General features: G+C 45.5%; 4 protein-coding genes across 5 annotated transcripts; 3 read left to right on the top strand and 1 right to left on the bottom strand.

Moving 5' to 3' along the window:
- The first annotated feature begins 3,551 nt into the window (after positions 1 to 3,551).
- Positions 3,552 to 5,050, top strand: COX6A1 (cytochrome c oxidase subunit 6A1). Its single transcript, XM_074921170.1, has 3 exons — positions 3,552 to 3,711; positions 4,066 to 4,205; positions 4,783 to 5,050. Exons 1-3 carry the CDS (start codon positions 3,609 to 3,611, stop codon positions 4,867 to 4,869), a joined length of 330 nt encoding a protein of 109 aa, XP_074777271.1. The 5' UTR covers positions 3,552 to 3,608; the 3' UTR covers positions 4,870 to 5,050.
- Positions 5,051 to 5,337: 287 nt separating this feature from the next.
- TRIAP1 (TP53 regulated inhibitor of apoptosis 1) lies at positions 5,338 to 8,547 on the bottom strand. Its single transcript, XM_074921019.1, has 2 exons — positions 8,344 to 8,547; positions 5,338 to 7,852 (listed from the first exon to the last, which is right to left on the bottom strand). Exons 1-2 carry the CDS (start codon positions 8,488 to 8,490, stop codon positions 7,769 to 7,771), a joined length of 231 nt encoding a protein of 76 aa, XP_074777120.1. The 5' UTR covers positions 8,491 to 8,547; the 3' UTR covers positions 5,338 to 7,768.
- A 33-nt stretch (positions 8,548 to 8,580) lies between these two features.
- GATC (glutamyl-tRNA amidotransferase subunit C) lies at positions 8,581 to 11,093 on the top strand. Its single transcript, XM_074921149.1, has 4 exons — positions 8,581 to 8,765; positions 9,131 to 9,297; positions 9,690 to 9,793; positions 10,157 to 11,093. Exons 1-4 carry the CDS (start codon positions 8,613 to 8,615, stop codon positions 10,210 to 10,212), a joined length of 480 nt encoding a protein of 159 aa, XP_074777250.1. The 5' UTR covers positions 8,581 to 8,612; the 3' UTR covers positions 10,213 to 11,093.
- Positions 11,094 to 16,240: 5,147 nt separating this feature from the next.
- On the top strand, positions 16,241 to 18,509 carry LOC141967382 (dynein light chain 1, cytoplasmic). Of its 2 annotated transcripts, none has more exons than XM_074921108.1 (3): positions 16,241 to 16,326; positions 16,933 to 17,070; positions 18,122 to 18,509. In XM_074921108.1, exons 2-3 carry the CDS (start codon positions 16,939 to 16,941, stop codon positions 18,257 to 18,259), a joined length of 270 nt encoding a protein of 89 aa, XP_074777209.1. In that variant the 5' UTR covers positions 16,241 to 16,326; positions 16,933 to 16,938; the 3' UTR covers positions 18,260 to 18,509. The 2 variants fall into 2 exon arrangements, with proteins under 2 accessions (XP_074777209.1, XP_074777210.1); XM_074921109.1 differs by having other exon boundaries at positions 16,322 to 16,421.
- Positions 18,510 to 19,051: the final 542 nt, after the last annotated feature.

The following is a 19,051-nucleotide window of genomic DNA, read 5'->3' as shown; positions in this document are numbered from 1 at the left end:
AAAGTCACTCACTTTTAGGGCTGTTATCTGAAGGCTAAAACTTCCTGCCTCCACAACCATTTCTGTGCTTAGTACATATAAACCCAAGCTTAGTTTTGTGCTACAAACATTCTTTTTCAGCTTAACAAGTCAACTCCACCTCTACTGAACACCAGTTTACTGAGGTTTTTCAAATTTTGGTAAACTGAACAGTGACATGATCCAAAGTATTCTGATCAGGTGCTGCACGTCGCTGCTGCAAACCCAACAGGAGATGTTTACTGCGCAGCCAAGCCAAATTACTGAGTTCTGGCCTGACCTCCACCTGTCCCACCACCACACTGAAAACAGCTTTCTCAAAGTGACTGGCTACCAAGCACTTTTTTTTTTTTCTTCTTTTTCAGAGCTAATTTTGTAGCATTTCTGCACTCAGAAGGCCCCCAGGGTGCTGGATCTTTTGGAAAAAAATGTGTTGAAACTTCCTCAAAACATTGCCTTTAGGACCTGATTTTTTACGGTGATAAACTAGTCTCTAAATCAAGCTATAGGCCCTCAAATAGGTCAGCTTTGTAAAAACCTCACATGAAGTCCTTTCTGTAAGGCAGTAGTGCATAGCAATGGGCGCAGGAAGGGGTTCCCATGGCACAGGTTAATAACCCAGACAGAGCTACTGAGCCAGTGGCAGAGCTGACAGTTCATTCACTGCTACTTTCCCCACACCTTTGTAAAATCACATGCTGCCAGGATGACTGCAATCATCACAGTCATAATAACCATTACACATTGCACAGTTAAATATATTTCATACATCAAAACATTCTTCACAATGTTCCTTTTAAAATACCTAGGTTTCTTCAAATATCTGCCTGTCTTCCCTCAGCTGGAATATTTTTTCACATGCAATCTTCTATGTCTTCTAACAGTCACTCTGAGTTTACACCAGACTTGCAGACATGAATCAGACCCATTACATTAAATACAGAGATTAATTGCAACTGTTGGGAAGATAAAGCCTAAGAAAGATCCATTTTAAATCAGTGTAACTCAGACTGTTAATGAAACTGCCACCATACTCAGGTCCACGACAGACCTGAACCCCATTTTCAGTTTCTCTCCATGAGCCCCCTGGGGCTCAATGAATGGAAGAAGTGCTCATGAGGAACTGCCTTTAACCTGGGGCAGCTGTGCTAAGAGTCACCACTACTATGTGCTGCTGTCTGTGAGCATTTTCTTCTCTGAAGCGTATTTTCAAGACTGTCAGAGGAGCAAAGGTGTCAGGGAGAACTAGGGAGAAGCACGCCTTGGCTGCTTTCATCTCCTGCTGAACACTTGCATGTTGTCCTTTGAGGCTACTGCAGCAGCACAGTTCACAAATTCTTTTTATTTTAGAGATTACCTTTCTTCATCCTGAACAGAAGTTTGCTTCTTGTTTTGCAGATCCTTTCTTGTTTTCTCTCATTTGTAAACATTAGTGTCTGTTGCCTACTTCGTGGTTTTTGCTACAAACAAGAGTAGTTTTATGTAGTTCCTGCTATAAAAACACAATTTGCTTTAGAATACAAATTTAATCATGGTTTCATCACTTAAATATTATACAAAATAATTCTTCTATCTTCTGTTACCAAGAGAAGTCACATGTAAATTCCTTTTGAAAACTCAAATATTACACATCTCCTAAGCCTGAATCCAAAGATCCAAAATCTACCTCCAATGTGGATGGACAAGAACTTCATGACATAAATGTTCCCAAGCTCATCCAGCAAAGCAGGTGTGTGTGCACATGGTGAGCTGCAGTGTTTTCAGGTCTGCACTGTACAAAAATGCATCCCATCAGTGAAGATGGAACACTTCTGTAGGTACACACAATGCCACCAGGGAATAACTTCTCCTTTCGGTATGGAAGCAAGACTGTTCTTAAAATGATTTATTAAATGAAATAATATGAAAACAAATTACTGGAAGAGGTAATTGTGATTTAAAAAAAAATAAACAGAATAACAAACCAAAGTACTTATTAACAGTTTACACTACAAAGATACAGTAAACAAACAACTGAGAAATATCTTTATGCCAAGGTATGTTTCACAACAGCTTTCCAAGATCCTGGCTATCTCAGCATTCCTATATGCTACACAGTAAATCTGGACACAAGCCCTGCTCCAAATGAAAAAGGGGGAAGAAATCACACTCCCCAGCAGCAAACACAATAACCACGCTGTAACGGCCACACCACATGCTCTGGTCTTGCCAACAGAAAAGCAGCGAGTTTCGTGTGATCAAGGTGAAATGTGAGCCTGTACTACCCCTGGCAAAAGTAGCACCATGCAATAATATAATCCCAAACCAGGACAGAACTCTTGCCCTTTCCTTTAGCTCCTCTTCATCTTTCATAGATGCCTGCTTCATAGGACAGACAAACCTCCTTCCATGAATGAACATACCTCATTAGGAAGAGCATACAGTTCCTTCATCATCATTTGCTCACAGACCAGACCTTACCACTGTCCCTTCCTGAGAGCCCTGCTCCTCTGCTTTCCCACTCTGCCTGTTTCAGTCTCTATATCCACTAGTCTTCTCATTTTACTGTGGGGTTTTAAGCGTTTGAAAATGTACCTTCCACCCACGTTGTCTTCTAAAGGTCAAACTGCCAACCACCAGGCTCTAGAAAACAATTATAATAAATGAGGATCTAGACATTTGCAAATTAATTATGATGATTATTTTTGTTCTGGAGATCCTGTTTATTCAAGTGATGTTATTTCAGCAGAATCACCCCAGGAATCCACACATTCAAACATATCAGTGGTTACAAAACTGCATTTCGTTAAAATCTTTTTACTGTCATGACTGAAAGAGTTTTAATATCCCAGGGATGGGATTGGCCCCTAATGTTAAAAAGTCACATTAACAAATCTAATAGCCCTTCTCTGCTGGTGCATAAGCTAAACTCAAATACAGCTGTGCGGTGACCCCACTGCCAGGAAATTCTACACAAGGTATCAGGGCTGTCCCCCAGGCCACCTACACTGAATATAACCCATCTGAAACTCACTCACGAACACCCACAGCAGGAGACATCCCTCCCAACTTTCTCTGCGCATGATGCCACAGACCGGAGCGCTTCCTTCTGGAGATCTGTGTGGTCACAGGTCCCAGCCAGCGTTGCCCTCCGACGGCCCATGGAGGCCAGCACACAGCCACCGCACTGCCCCGCACCCTGTGCCCCGGTCTGGCAGCCCCTCCAGGACACCAGGCTCCTTCGCCCCCCCTGTGGCCGCCCCAGCTCCAGCCTGGGCCCACCCGCGGAGCCCTCGGCTGCCCTCACGCCTGGGCCGTCCCCACAACCCTGCCGCGCCCCGCTCACACCGCCCCGCCCACCCCTCAGCCCCAAAATGGCGGCCATTCCCCCTTTAAGACCACACCGCGGCGCTACGTCACTGCCCGTTCCGCGCCCCTCCCACGGCGCATGCGCAGCGCGGCGGCCTCAGCCCGCTGCCGCTCAAGGTCAGGCTGGCGGGGGGGCGCAGTGCGCATGCTCGGGCCTGGCGGGCGGCGGCGCGCGCACCTGCCGCGTCCCCTGCCGGCCGCCGTCACTTCCGGTCCGGTGGGCGCCCGCGGTCGCTGGGGGGATGGCGGCGCTCCGAAGGGTCTCCCGGCTGCTGCTCGGCGCCGCCGCCCCGCGCTCCCTGCCGGGGAGGAGCATGTCGGCCTCGGCCCACGAAGGCGGCGGAGGTAACGGGGTTCTTGGGGGCTAGGGCGTAGCCGAGGCCCGCGGGGGCGTACCGCTGCCCTTGACAGCCGCTGCCCTTGGCAGCGAGCGGGGCTGCGCCGCGGAACCGGGGCGCTCAGCGGGCGCCGGCGGTGTGAGCCCTGGCGAGAGGCGGCAGCCCCCCCCGGGAGAGCTGTAGCTTGACCCGAGAGCCCAGAATCCCCGCAAGAGAGGGCAGCTGCCTCACCTCACGCTCTGGTGAGCGGTGCGAAGTGTTCCTTAGTTCCTCGTTAATGCATTAGCTGTATTTAACGTGCTCTCAGGTCACTAACAGAAATGGTGATTGATGTTCTAATTCACATAATGCTTCCTATTAGCCCGCCTGTGGAAGACCTTGAGCTTTGTCGTGGCTCTGCCCGGCGTTGGCATTTGCATGCTGAACTGCTACTTGAAGGGACAGCAGGAGCACGAGAGACCCGAGTTTATTCCGTACGCTCACCTCCGGATCAGGACCAAGGTATGTTCACCTGCTCTGTTTAAAGGTCCTTTTTTTTTTTTTTTTTTCAGTGACTGCAGAGCTTCATCTGAGATTACTACAGCGTCTCTTCCTTTCTTGTTTGCTATGTGAGGTGCTGCCTACGTAGCCATGATCTTAACTCATGGCTTTGTTTCTGAGGCAGCAGAAGTTTCTCGCAGTTCAGCTGAGGTACTCATGGGATTCACAGGCCTTCCTACACCCAAGTAATCTTGCTACTGTCTTGCTGAAAAACATTTCAGTCCTAGAGCTGCTGTATTTACCTTAAACTAATACAGATCTAAAACCTAACAGAGGAGAGTCCAGATTCTCAACACTGGGGTCCCATAGTATAGCACTGTTGATGTTTAAGCAAGATCAAAGATCTTGTTGCCTAGAGATGGTGGCTCCCAGCTCAGGGAGCCTGTTTTCTAACTCTTGCTTCCTACAGCCCAGGAACAGTTGCCAACTTCCTTAATTCATCAGCCCATAGTTTGAATTTATATTGCTGTTGATTTCCTGTGCTGTATAGATTGTTCAGTTAGCTGCCACTGGCTTATTTTCTTTCTTCCTTCAACAGCCTTTCCCCTGGGGTGACGGGAACAAAACTCTATTCCACAACCCCCATGTTAATGCTCTCCCAACTGGTTATGAAGATGAAAATTAAGATTCTGACCACAGCCAGAACTTTGGCTCTTCCCGTCTTGGACCAGAATGTTGTGTGGGAACCATCGTTTAGGGAACCATCATTTAAGAAACTCTACATTCCTTCAGTGATGAAGCTGAATGGCATTGTGGCTGTCTGTACTTGTGTAGAGGTCCTTTAAATAAACAACTCTGAACTTGAATTTAGGATCTGACTTTTTTGTTAATCTGAGTCCTTAGAAGTTTTTTAGTTTAGAGTTTGCTTAAAACATTGAGGCTTCCCACAAGACAGAGTGCCGGAGTGTTAATACCTGCTTCCTGTTATCAGCTAGTGCTAACAACAGAAGAGCATTCAGCATAGGACATTACTCAATTTTGTATTCTTTATGTCTGGTTTAACTGATCATTATAAACCCACAGCTCACAGCCAGATGATCAGGCTAATAATGTAGATTAAAATTCAGTATATACTGAAGCACATCCTCCGTAATCAGCTAATGCAATATTTATTAACAGTCATGAAGGTAATTTTCTCTTGGACCCTTCTGGGCGAGGGAGTGGCAACAAAGATGTTTGATTAAGTTCTGTGTGCCTTCACAATGTTAATATTCAGCTCTCAAATTTTCTAGTAGATCAGCACGTATGTTGCTCACAACTCTGCTTTTCATAAAGCTGCAGTCTGGTTGTACAAAATCTCATACAGGTGTTACAAACAAAAACACAATCTTTGCTTCATTACATAGGTCTGTATAATGCATACTGTGTCAGTCAGCAGCTTCTTAATCTAGAAGAGCTTAATTATCTTCCATAGTTAACAGCCAGTTCGAAAGCCCTGAGTCTGTTCCAGTACAATATTAATTTTGAAGTTTTTCTTCTCTGCAAGTCAACTTCTCCAATTCCTTCTGCAACTTCTCTATTTTTTTTGCAGGGTATGAAAGAGAGCTATGTCTTAGCTGTCATTAATACTGTTTTTCCCAAAAGGAAGAATGCAGCAGCTGAATTGGCATCTTGCTTCTGATGAATAGCAAGTGAGAATCTCTAAGTGGGTGCTGCAGGACACCTCAATTTCAATGCAATTTATTTTATCCACTTACTAGTAAAATGACTGCTAAGATGAGCTTTTCTGTGTTAAAAGCACAGAACAAGGCACTGATAGGCTCAGTTACTTTAAAGCTGATAAAGTCATACTACACTTATGCCTACACGTTGTACATGTCATTCCTTTAAAAAAAAAGCCGCATACTTGACAGTCCCTAAAATGCTATTTACAGTGCTCTTCAAAAGACCTTTCCCTTACTATTTTTATTTATACCTGAGCGACCCAGCACTTTAGGCATCAGCAGCTTGGTTTTGTAAGTGCTACATTTAATTGTGGTGCTGACATTGCACTGTCTTATGCACCTGAGAACAGGAGTGTGGCTAACCCAGGCTACCTGATCATCTCCAGCTGACGTCTTCAGGCCATCGCTGAAGACACAGAGAACAATGGCCCCAGTCTGGGGCAGTCCCTGATCTTCTGCACAAGTCCCACAATACTCTCAGTGTCTGGGGTCTCATTACTCATGGGCTGTAGTGCAGACAAGCCAGCTATTATGTTTGAGAAATGCACCTTTTTAAAAAGTAAAGCCTCTGAACGATCATTCAGGTAGTGCTTAAAAGCAAAGAGAGTGAAGCTCACTTTCTTCCTCACTGTAGTTGTAGCAGAATTAGCAAGCTGACATCTTTTATCCCCAGGCCATAATATTTTTCACTCTTTCACCTCTGTTGGTGTAATGCGAGGCAACAGCTTTTCCCTCATCCCTTTATGAGGATCAACAGAAATCTCACCTGCCACAGTGCTCACAGGGCCACTGGATGGGATGAATCCTGACCTCTTAACCCTTTTTCTAGTTGCTGCAAGCATTTCTGCAGTTTACAAGCCAGCACAATTACTTTTTGTTTGCTTTCCTAGGTGTAAAGTACACACAGTTCAGGAGCAGCTTCCTGAGCAGGTAAGATCCCCAAGCAGCAGCTGGGGCTTTTAACATGATAATTTTAAAGCTGTCAAGCTCCAATCCAATATTTCTGTCATTCAACACGGGCTTTAACTACCACAGGCAAAAACCTAACAGTGACCATGGCCAGCCTGGTGCTTTGTGGTAGGGTGGAAAAGGATGGCCAGGGCTGCGCTGCAGTTTTACTGCAGGAACACACAATCCTGCTCAAGGAGAGAGAATTCAAGTTCAGGATTCTTTCAGGACCCCATAAAAGGCTGAAGAAGTACCTTTGCATTAGAAGTTACCTCTTTAGCTTCTGTTGCAGGCTACCACCATCCCTCCTAGAGGTCACAGTCAGATTCTACTAGACAGTTATCTACTTGAACAAAATATAACTTGGTTATATTTATTTTAGCTAAGTTATTGCAAGTCCAATAGAGTGCTTTTATACCATCTCTGTTGCTGATATAAAACAAAGCTTTAGCCCCTCAGCATTCAGGATCATATAAAACAAACTTCTTCCACCAAAATTCAGCAGCATAGAAATGAAACAAAGTAAATCAACCTCCTTCATATTCTTTTTAAACACTTTTAAGTGTTATATAAATAAGCAAGAGAAATCTGTCACAAAGCAACTCCTATCTCAGCCCACCCTAATAAGCATTCTCCTGTTATAGAGTACATTCAACAGGAAGTTAGTTCAAATGGCTTTTCAAGCTGTTAGATGCTGAACCACCACCAAAATTCACTGAGAAGGCAGTAGTTACCCCATGATCCAGTCGTCTTTTTTTTTTTTTTTTTTTTGTGGCTGTTTTTACAAGCAGAGAAGATTTCTCGCTTCCTAGAAATCAGCTTAACAAAGGTCTTATCCAGGTGGCATCTAGTCGTACACCATGCTGCTTAGTCCAAAGGCTCATATTAGTGACTCCGTCCATACAGCTGAGGTCAAGAGGAGTTTTCAGTTTTTCCTTTGCTTGGGCCCATGAACTCCAGGCCTTCAATGGGTATGTCCTTTTCCTTGATCGCTTTCTGAAAAGAAAAACAAAAACTTAAACTTGACACATCTTTATAGTACTAAGTGACGTAATCTTTGGTACAAAACATGATCTAGAAAAAGTAGTCTTAAGAACGCTTTGGATAAAGCTTCAATATTAGAGATGCTTAAGTATGTACTGAGAACTCACGAGGAACTACAATCCAGATTCTCACATAAACGTGCTACACCCTCTAAGCCAGGAGGCTTAAGAAGTCACGTTAACGACAGAAATATAGTCAGAGACACCTGTAAAATACCATATGTCATGACCGAGAGAAACATGAGACAAGAAACAATCCGGAGCAGCGCGGTGGGGTGCGCAGCTATGGCCGAAGCTCCCCCTGGGCTACCAGGAGAGCGGTAGGAAGAGTAAGTCCGGTGGGAGAACGCTTGGGGCGGAAAGTGAAGAGGCAGAGCTAAGAGCGGCGTGAGGGTGCTCGTGTGCCAAAGCAGCAGCAGCAGCGCGGGTGGGCGCCGCACGCACCTGCACGCAGAGCTGGTAGCGCTTGAAGAGCTGCCCGCAGGGGTCCCCGGCGCTCTCGCCCTTGAGGAACTTCTCGGCGAACCAGCGGTTGAAGCACTGGTCGTACTCGCGCTTCAGCTCGGTGCAAGCCTCGCCCACGCTGTTCATCGCGGCGCCGGCGGCCGAGCGCCCGCCCGCGCCCTGTCCCCGCGCCGGGCCGGCCGCGCCGCCGCTCTGACGCGCTTCCGGCGCGGGGAGGTGACGTAGCGCGGCGCCGCCGGTAGCGCGGGATGCGCGCGCTGGGCCTCGGCCGCTGGCTCCGGCCGGCGCCCGGTGTGGGGCTGCTGCTGCGGCGGGTCCCTCCTGTCCGGACCGTGCTGAGGGCACCCGCCGGGTTCTCCGCGCCGGACCCAGCGGCGGGACGGCAGCGGCCGCCGGCCCAGGTAGGGCGGCTCGGCCGGAGCAGCGCGCGGAGCGGAGCGGAGCGGGTGGGGAGAGCGCAGCCCCCCGGCACGGCCCCGGGCCGTTCCTGCTGCCGGTCCCGCTCTGCCCGGGCCGAGCCGCCGCAGCGAGAGCCAGCTCCGGTTCGTCCTTCGCTGGAAAGGAGCTTACATGGAGGAAAAGACACGGTTTCGATTAGTTTTCTGAGAAACTGCAAGAAATCAGCGTGTCCCAGCAGATGTAAATGCGAGGTTTTGCCGTGTAGCAAGTTTTTAGTTAAAAAAAAACAAAAAACAAACCAACCAAAAGTAGCACTGTATTAGACTTCCTTACTTTGCCTTTTTTGTCCATATTTGTCTCTGTACAGCAAAAAGTGACAGTGGAGGTACTGGATCACTTGGAACACCTGGCCTTGGTTGATTTCCGTGATTCAGAGGGCGTAGAGCGGCTGCAGAAAGCAATCGAGTTCGCTGATCAGCTTCATGAAGTAAACACTGATGGGGTAGAACCGATGGATTCAGTCCTGGAGGACAGGTAATAAATCACAGCAGCATCCTTTTATCTGTTAATGTATCACACTATTTGCTTTTGTAACTTTTGTTTTTTTAAACCCTGGGAATCACCCTGGCTATGCAAAGTCTTACTGTGGCTTTGTGTGGAAGGAAGATGTCACCAACACCCATGATCTTTATGCATAAGCATAGCAAAGATGAACTCCAATTCCTTTGTGTATCTTGCTTGTCATGAATGACGGGCACACGCTGCTCCCCAAATACCTGATAGTGGCATTTTTAGTTGCTTAAAAATGTTCCAATACTTGTCTTACTGCTTTCTTAATACCAAAACCGGGTTTAGAGATAAGCCACACTTCCTTCTTCATATTCATAGAATATCTTAAAGACAGGCTAGTAATCTTTGTGCTTCAGGTGTCTGTATCTCAGAGAAGATGATGTTACAGAAGGCAACTGCACAGAAGAGTTGCTGAAAAATGCCAGAGAGAAAGTAGAGGAATACTTTGTAGCTCCACCAGGTATTGCCTTGCTTATAAAAATTTTTTAATCTTGCTTGAATCAACCTGAGGAATATAACCTGCCATAGCTACGTTTACTTTCAGAAATACTAGCTAGTAATAAGTAAGTACTAAAATAAATAACTGTAGCCATCTGTATAAAACAGTCTGCACTCTATTGGTCCAAAAGCAGCACAGAAGCTAATCTTACTCCAAAGTTACTGCATATATTGAGTGATTATTTACAGGAAGTCAGACAGGATTTACTTTCCTTACTTGCTCAGGAAATTTAAACTGCCTGTACATACTTGGGATAAACTGGAGAAGCACCCAGAAGGTAACTTACAGCTAGTCTCACACAACTTTCTTTTTGTTTTTTATCAGGTAACATCCCTTTACCAAAGCTAGAAGAACGAGAGACTTTTCTGAAGGGCTCTTAGCAGAAGTCCAGAAACCAAATGCCATTTCAGTATTTTACTTGGGAAAACTTAAGTTTTGTGCAGTCACAGCTGAAATAGCCTGCCATGTATTTTGATCAGAAGAGCACTTGCAAGATAATTTACAGAGGAAGGAAGGTGTAAAAAGTTTAGTAGTACTACTGAAATATTCATGCTGGAAGGCAGCATGACAGATGACCTTAGTGATTTTATTTAGCAAAGTGAATTTGATGTTATTCTTTAAGATACTGAATGGCTTAAAGACTTTAAAGAAACCGTTAAAAGGTGATGATTAAAACCCCCAGACCACTGTGTTTTTCCTCAACAAGTTTGTCAGGAAAACAAGAGGAGTTGGAAGGTTGTATTTGCTTATTTCTCATCTTCAGATCGACTCTGGCTCTGACCTGCCAGAAGTAACAAAGTCTAATGTGGAGGAGGCGTCCGTAACATTGCTGAGTATCTCTGTGACATACAGACAGAACTCAGATTTTCATTATGGAAGAAAAGGCACTTTGAGAAGATGATTCACTCAGATGTTTTTCTTCTACTGAATATTTCCATTTGGTCTCTGTGCTCCATGTCTGTATGGGTTACCTTCTGTTTCCCACTTCATGTTTTTATTCTCACAATACAACTGGAGTTGTACATAATTTGAGAAAGTACTTTTCAAGTGCAGAAATAGCTGCTCTAAAATAAAAAATGTTTGCCACAAGTATTTCTGTCCACCAGATGCGTACCTATAATGGCACCAGCAATATTTTCTGGATGAAACCGTTTTTCCACTTTGAAATACTGCAGTTGTTTGCATTATTTAAAACATCTTGTGTGGCTAAGCTTGTTGTAAATAAAGAATGTAATTACTTGTGAACTTGGCATTTTTGTTTTGTTGGCACAGTGAACTAAATGTATGCTGTCACCTTTATTTTTGTTGGAACAGGTTTTAGAAATACAAGTACTCTGGTACTTTTCAGTGCTGTAGGCAGACATTGTTAGCAGGAAGCTTGCAACAGCTTTACTAGAAGAAGCAGTGTGATTAGCAGATACTGCTCTGGATACAGCTTGACCTTTAATCTGTTTCTGGCTCTACAAACTCCTGCAAGTATCACCTCAGTATCACCGTTTTACTCTCTGTTACTTGTTATAAGTATGAAGTATGAGCCTTTACTTTAGATCTCAGAGCTGTAGAAACCACTCCCCAGACTGTTATAATATCCTAGAAGTAAAATATCTTTGAGCACACAGCTCTAAATGCTTTTCTTGCTGCTCAGTTGTGGTTTTGGCTTACAAAGTTTCCATCTTGAGGGAAACAATAGACAGAATTAGTGCAGGGATATTTCTGTTTCTTTGCAAGATGGTACGGAAAAGTATTAACTGTTGAGCTCAGCCTGTTACCCTCAAGTAATAGTCATGTACCAGTACCTCAAATCCTGCAAGGAAATGGCTGGGGTAAGCACCTCAGCCATCAGCTCCCAGATGGGCTGTTTGTCATAGAAGCTCTGCCACAGTAAAGGAGTGGTTGCAAAGAAGTAGCAGAGCTTCAAGAACAAAAGGAGCCCCCTGGACTCTGCCTTACTGGCTCAGAGGCCAGGAGACCATTGCAGGAAGAGGTGCTGTGCGGAGCAAATGGGGAAGACTGCTCTAGCAAACAACGTTCATTGTCCCTGTCTTGTCCTGGCAGCGAATGCTGAGGCTTCCTCACAGAACTGCCAACAGGCAGAGGCAAGATAAGCCAAGGCTCATTGGGAGAAACTAGAGACCTGCTCAAAGAAGAATGCTGCAGCAAACTAGAACAAAATAGTCCAGACCATTCACTTTCAGGCCATAAAGAACGCAGAAGAAGCTGAGAAACAAACTTTTCTTCCTGCATGGGGCCCTGTCTACGTACAGATTTAAGAATCCATAATCATTTATTCCAATACCTCTGTGCACTAGAATGGATCATGACATGCTGAGCCACAGTGGAATTCTCTTTGGAAGTGCTAGAAAAGACCCCTGATTTTATTGTAATAGGATACTACTAATCACCAGTTCTGAGTCATATCTTAAGCTCCTGAGAGCCTGATAGGAGAAGTATGCTCCTCCATGACTGCAGGCACATGCTTCCCTTGAGGGCAGAAACTCACCTCATGGGATGGTAACTTGATGTCATCCAGCTTACACAGTGCTTGTTCTGTACCTTTTTGCCAAGAAAAGCTGTTACTCCCATCCCATCTTTCTGTACATCTGCATAATAAACACCAGCTTGGTGCATGTGTCCCTTCAGGTCCTGGCAGCTGTCTGATAGAGGAAGTCCTGAGCATGGCCATAATAACTATTTGTCCTATGAACTGCATCTTCCACACCCCTGCAAACAACAGGTAATATAAATGAGAGATCAATGATACATGTGTTGTTTCTTAACATCTCAAAAGTCCACCAAGCATATTAGAAGTATCATAATTTGAAAAACATTGAAAAAATGACTGAAGAGTTTGAATAGTACTGGTACTAGGTTCGCCTATTAGTGGTTTGCTCTTAATATCGTGTGTACAAACTGCTTTGACAAGCTCCCTCTCAGGCTATTCATTCATTATGTGCCATGTATTTAATGGAAAACCTAGGCTGAGTGAAAAGGATTACAGCAGTCTTTCACAGCTACTGGGTAGGATCCACTGTCACTCACTACCCTCAAAGGTTGCGTGTTTGGTAAGCTTGGAACTGATTTTTTTTCATATTTCTCTGGCAGGAAGTGAGACCAAACACTTGTTCCACTCTTACTTGTGGGGTTACTTCATTATTTGTTTAAGCTTCCATAATATACGTACATATGTATACATAGGTACATATATATATATGCATAAAACATGTAATTATTATGATACTTGAATTCTTTCAAGGGTGTTGAATTAAAGTCTCTATTTAACCCCACTAATCGAGTTCTCTGCAAAGCTGTAACACTGTATTAGTGTTTTAGTCTCAGGCTTTTCAAGATTCAGACCCTGCAAATGCTGAAGTTTTACAAATACACAATCTCAGCCTAAAAGTAATTTATGATGCATATATAAATCATGACATAGAAAGACCTCAAGTCATTATACAACAAACATATTAGCAGAGAATTCCCAGCTGGTGAAATCCCCACTTGTTTTATCCATTTTGGCCTCCTTTGACCATCAGAGAGAATAGGGACGTTATTTACATAGAAAAAGGAAGAGGAATTTGAGAGTGAACTGCATGGCTGTAGGAGCTTCCAACCCAATATATCGTCAAGTAACACTTCAAAAGCAACCACCAAACCAACAATTTGGACAAAAATGATCCAACATTCCCAGTGCAGCACAGGCTAAGCTTAAAACTGCCAGTTCACTGCTGCTCCTTTACCCACACACTCCAGCGGGAGAGCAGACTGCCTGACGCTTGTTCCCTGCAGCCCAAACTGCATTTAAAGTGGAAAACACACATTTCCTTAATGAAGGAGTTTGTTGCAATTTTACCACAGCCCTGACTCAGACACATGCAACCACCAAAGCAGAAATCCTGGCAAAAGCCAGATGAGCTGCCTATGGGGCAAAATATATTAGTACCTCAGCCTCCCTCAGCATGTCTGATGTGGTGGGTGCTGCACCCCATGGGATGGCACAAAGCTCTGCTGGGCCCTGGCTGCACCCTGAGGTGGGGACAAGATGCCCTTCATAGTGCCAGTTCACCTGCTTTCACCACAGGGCCTTGATGCACAAGTGGGTCTGGATCTGGTTCAGATCTTTACGGCATTCTGGCCACAATGCAATTTATAAACACTGGCAAGTGAGTAACTATCGTTAAGGACTCGTGTAATAAAATCACTACCTGTAAAATCCTTCTAACTGTAGTGAGACAAACATATATTTGTGAAATAACTCATCTTTTCTCTGTGGTCAATAGGTATGGCAAAAAGAGAAAAAAAGTTGGTTAAACAAAACAACAAAAGAAGGCCAGATTCCGAGATGATGTAGATGTATCTAGTTTCTCTGGAGTCCATAGAGTTAATTTGACTTACAGCTGCTAAGGTTTTTCTACTGCTATGTAGATCTGTAACATATAAAACTGAATTAGAAGACCTAACATATAGATTCAGGTTTACAGAGAAAATGTCAAGGTGGAGATTTCTTCAGTTTTATGGAAAAAAGAAAATGGAAGTTATTTTATTGCTAATAATGATTATTTTATGTTTTGATAGTAACCAGGAACTTCAGGAAAAATCTGTATTTGATATAGTGATACAGTACGCAACACAGCAAAAAAAGGCCTCAGCTGAAAGTGCTTACAGTCTAACCTCCATCTGCAAGAGGAATCTCGTGATATGCCTTATCCATTACCCAATTTTCCTCAGCACCTCCTCTACTCCAGCTATCATCTCCTACATGTATTTGTTCTGCCTTCCCCTGCAGCTCTGTCCTTAGGGAAACTATACTTTTATATTCTTGATTAACAAGTAAGGCTCTAATGTTTCTCTTTAAAGCTGTATATCTCAGGCTTTAATGTTTCTCATTAACGATGTGTATCTCACCCACACTGACATTTCCTGCAGTCGTCATCACATCTGTTCTTTCAGCTAACCATTACTTAATAAATGCATAGAAATTTGCCTGCAGCTACCAAACGCAGCCACCTCCTTAGAGATTCATGAGTGTTTCTGAAGTCCACTGTAAGCACTGGGAAGATTGTTAAATGTTTCCGTTCTGTCAGCACAAAACTGTTTAGTACTCAAAGAACCATTGCTAGTGCTGCAGATACTAAACAGTTCTGTAAATTAAGTGCTGTGGCCCCCAGACTATTCAAAGATTCTTCAAAGAGCTTGCAAAAGCAAAAGATTCCTTGTAGTTATGCTGCTTTTGCTATGAATGACACTGAGCAGGTAACTATAATATACTAATATGAGAAATATATGCATTTCAAATGAGGCGGATGACTGCTCTTGAGGTTTTTTGTTTCTACAAGGAAATAGCAGTCCCACCTACCAGTATTTGAAAATCTCTTTCAAGTCATCCTGTGCTGTTTGCTGTAGACATGGTTCAGACTACTGTTATTAATGGATCACCAGCTATGGAAGACTCAACAGAAACTTTCTAGCTGCGGACAGGAGTATGAGCAAAAGTGTCCCAGGGAGAGTGAAACTAACAAACCAGAGCAGGACCGTCTCCCAAAACATCTTGCCTCGTTTAAAACAAAAAAACCCAAAATGACACCTCCCTCCAAAAAGTAATGAGTTGCAGAAATATTGAGGTCTGCAAAAGATGCTTTAAATGAGACTTAAGTCTGATGAAATCAGTTCACTAAAAAAATAAGGTGTAGTGCTGACTTGATCACATTCAGTAAACATAGTAAAAGATTTCTATCAGAGGTGACAGTCTGAAAGACAAAGATAAATTGAAAACAGACACGTGAATAGGCAAGATGATCAAGTGCCATTTTGAAACTCCTTCCTGAAGCACGGGTGGGCTTTCCTCTCAGTAAAGACCATCTTACCGAAAGAGCTGTCCCAGTTCAAAGAGAAACAAGGGCCTGTTGCAGAGATTACTGGGTTAAATTCGGCATCTCTGTGATATGAGTTGGGGTAAGTAATAAAATGGCCTTTGGAGTCCCCATATTAACCACGGAGAGGTGTTTTACCCAAACTGGTGGACACAGTAAAATGCACTGGAGACCGAGCGTCCTTTCAGGAACCCGTTTTTTGCCCAGGTCACTAGACGCTGCCAGGGACGAGCAGCACGGGAGCCAGGACCGGAGGATTCCATACACAGCTGAAATCTACACTGACACCCCCAGCAGCACCCCTCGCCCGCGGCCTGCGGGGGGCAGCGGCGCCGCCCCACAGAGCTCGCCCCGCCCAGCCCGGGGCGGTGCCCACGCGGCCGCCGTCGCTGTGGGAACGGACGCGGGCGCGAGGCATGCCGGTCTGAAAGAAAACGCAAGAGTAAAACGCTACGCGAGCGCCGGCCGGTGGCCAATGAGCGCTCGGGGGACGGGCGCCGTTGGCCAATGGCTGGCGGTCGACGCGCAGGGGGCGGGGCGAGCTCGGAAGCGGTCGCGGCGCGCAGTGGGCAGACCGCAGCGCCGCTCCGCTCCGCACAGGGCTGGTCCCGCAGCGCCCGCCGAACGGTGAGGGGAGCGGCGGGGTGCGGGCGGCTCCCGAGGGAGAGCGGGACTGGGCCCGGCCCAGGCACCGGCCGCCGTGCCTCAGCCATCCCGGTGCGGTGCGTGTTCCGGCGGCTCCCCCGCGCCAGGCCCCTTTCCGCGGCGGCTGCCTCCGCCTTTCCCGCGCCCCCGGGAGCCGCAGGCCGGAGCCGTCCCCACATCCCCGCAGCCGTACGGGGCTCCAGGCCTTTGGCGGGGGGCGCCGGGCCTCGTTCGCCTCCGCTCGGCAGGGAAAGGCCGTCGGGGCCGGGCGGCTGCCGAGCCGGAGCGGGGCCGGGCGTGCAGGCGCTCCGCCGCGGCGGTGCTTGTGTCGCTCCGGGCTGGAGGGGCTGGGGAGCGGGAGCGGGCCGGGGCCGGGCTTGTAAGGCCCCGCTGCTGCGGCTCTGAGCACGGGCTGTGCCTGCGCCTCTGGCCCAGCCGGCCCCGAGGCTGCCCAGCCGCGGGTGTGGGCACAGCGCGGGCCCTGGGGACGGGCCGGGAGCGAGGATACCGGTGTGGCTGCTCGGCGGGGGACCCTGGCAGGCGCCTGCTCCTGCAGCTTTGAATGCTCTTGTTCTTCGTTCAATACAGGCAATCATGAGTGATCGAAAGGCAGTGATCAAGAATGCAGATATGTCTGAAGAGATGCAGCAAGACTCTGTGGAGTGTGCTACTCAGGCCCTGGAGAAGTACAACATCGAGAAGGACATTGCTGCTCACATAAAGAAGGTAAAAGTTTGCTTGTGATGTTCTCTTGGAATCTCTATGAACATGAAAAATCAAGCAGGCAGAATGCTGCTAGGCAAGTAGCTCTAGAGAAACAAGTTCTAGAGACACTAGATAATCGAGTTGGACTTTGTAGGCTGGTGTCCTTATGTTCCTTTTCCCCACCCTTTTTGTGGCCTTTTCCGTGTCCTTCTGCAGCACCTTCAACTTAAGCCTTGGACAGCGAGTGGCAGTGGACTGTCCCTGTGGTGATACAAAACGCAGGGGCTCTAATGGAGTCTATTTGAGAAGTGTTGGTTTGCGGACCTTCTCATAAGTGGTTTTGGTTTCTTCTTCCCCACCACATACAAGACAAACTGTTCATGCTAACGCAGAACAGATGGTTCCTAGCTTAGTGTGTCAGATTTTCTGACTCAGCTTGATAGAGCTGCAAATAGTTGAAGGGTTTGATTAAGCAGAACAGAAAACTCCTGCATGGTCTCATAAAAAGTCTCTTCACCTGACAGCTGTTACAAGCTGCAGTATGTAACTATGGACTGAATGGTTTTACTCACCGTAGACTTGTACACACGACTTTATCTGAAAGTCACAGCAGGCTCCTGACTACAGTGTGTAGGAAGAACATGGTCTCATGACTTGGTATCAAGGATGTGGCAAAGAATTTTCCATCAAGAGTCCTTTCAACATCCTTGTTGAAAACAGCTAATGAAGTCGAAGTAATGGCTTAATCTGTAGAGATTCAGAGCAAGCAGTGAAGTTACAGTTTGAGATCATGGTGTGACTTGTGGGGAGAAGTTCCTTCCCCAACATATGTGTTAAGCTTATTCCTGCTCAGCTTGGAAGCACTTTTTTTTTTTTTGGGTCTGACTAAGCAGCAGATGAGTTATAAAGTGACAGATGATCCTTGCACTTAAGAGCATATGCTGTGCCTTAATTTGCCTTCTTCCAAAAGTGATACTTGTTAACAACTGTCATATCATCACAAAAAAACCCGTTAGGCAATATTAGTACAATTCTCATGAAAATGCTGAATTTCTAGTTCTCTCTTCTGTAGGAATTTGACAAGAAATACAATCCCACTTGGCACTGCATCGTGGGAAGGAACTTTGGCAGCTACGTGACTCATGAGACCAAGCACTTCATCTACTTCTACCTCGGCCAAGTTGCTATTCTTCTTTTTAAGTCTGGTTAGAACCATGGACTGTTTCTGAAACTTGCATCTGGTTACAGGACTGCACACTAACTCCAAACAGCCTCCTACCTTCAGCCTTCCTGAGGAAACAGACCTTGATCTTCAGGTCTTTTGTTGTATTGTTATGGTCAGGGATTTTGCTGTAGCAGCTGGTATTTTCATTGTGGCTATAAAAAATGCAAAAATGTCTTCCTTGTATTTATTTTCTTTCAAAATATGGCTTCTTTGCTAATAAAACTGTTGGAACAAGTTTATCCTTTAAGAGTTTTCTCTACCCTTCTGCCCTCTATTGCTTGTATTATTGTCTTTATTCCATTATGAATGAAGGAGGAAAATCTCTACCTCAATTTCTCCCCTTAGATCCACAGCATCCAAAGCCTGAGCTAATCTGAATATGTCATCAGTCAGTAATGAGAACAACAGGAGAGTTTCTCTGAAAGAGAGACAGCTATTCAATTCTTGATAAGCATATTTTTAGTAACCTCCAGTGCAAATTCTGGAGTTGGGATACATGGTGTTGCTTTTCTGATTTCAAGTGAAGGGGTGAGTTAAAAGCAAGTTTTCACCTCTCGGTTTCCAGAAGAGAGAAATTTTCATGCTAGTTCCTTACACAGCTGTCACTTTAAAATATAAATTTACCTTCTCTAGGGTTTTTTTTGTACTCTATCCCTGTATCCTGCTACAGAAGCATCTGTTCCTCAACAGTTTAGTTGAAAGAACAGAAGGAAATGCACAGTATTTTTATGTAGATTATGCATTTGGCACTAGCAAAAAGATTTATATGGAGGTGAA

This window comes from Athene noctua, chromosome 17, assembly GCF_965140245.1.
Source record: "Athene noctua chromosome 17, bAthNoc1.hap1.1, whole genome shotgun sequence".
In the NCBI taxonomy this organism is placed as follows: Eukaryota; Metazoa; Chordata; class Aves; order Strigiformes; family Strigidae; genus Athene; species Athene noctua.
This window is presented reverse-complemented; position numbering and strand designations above follow the sequence as displayed.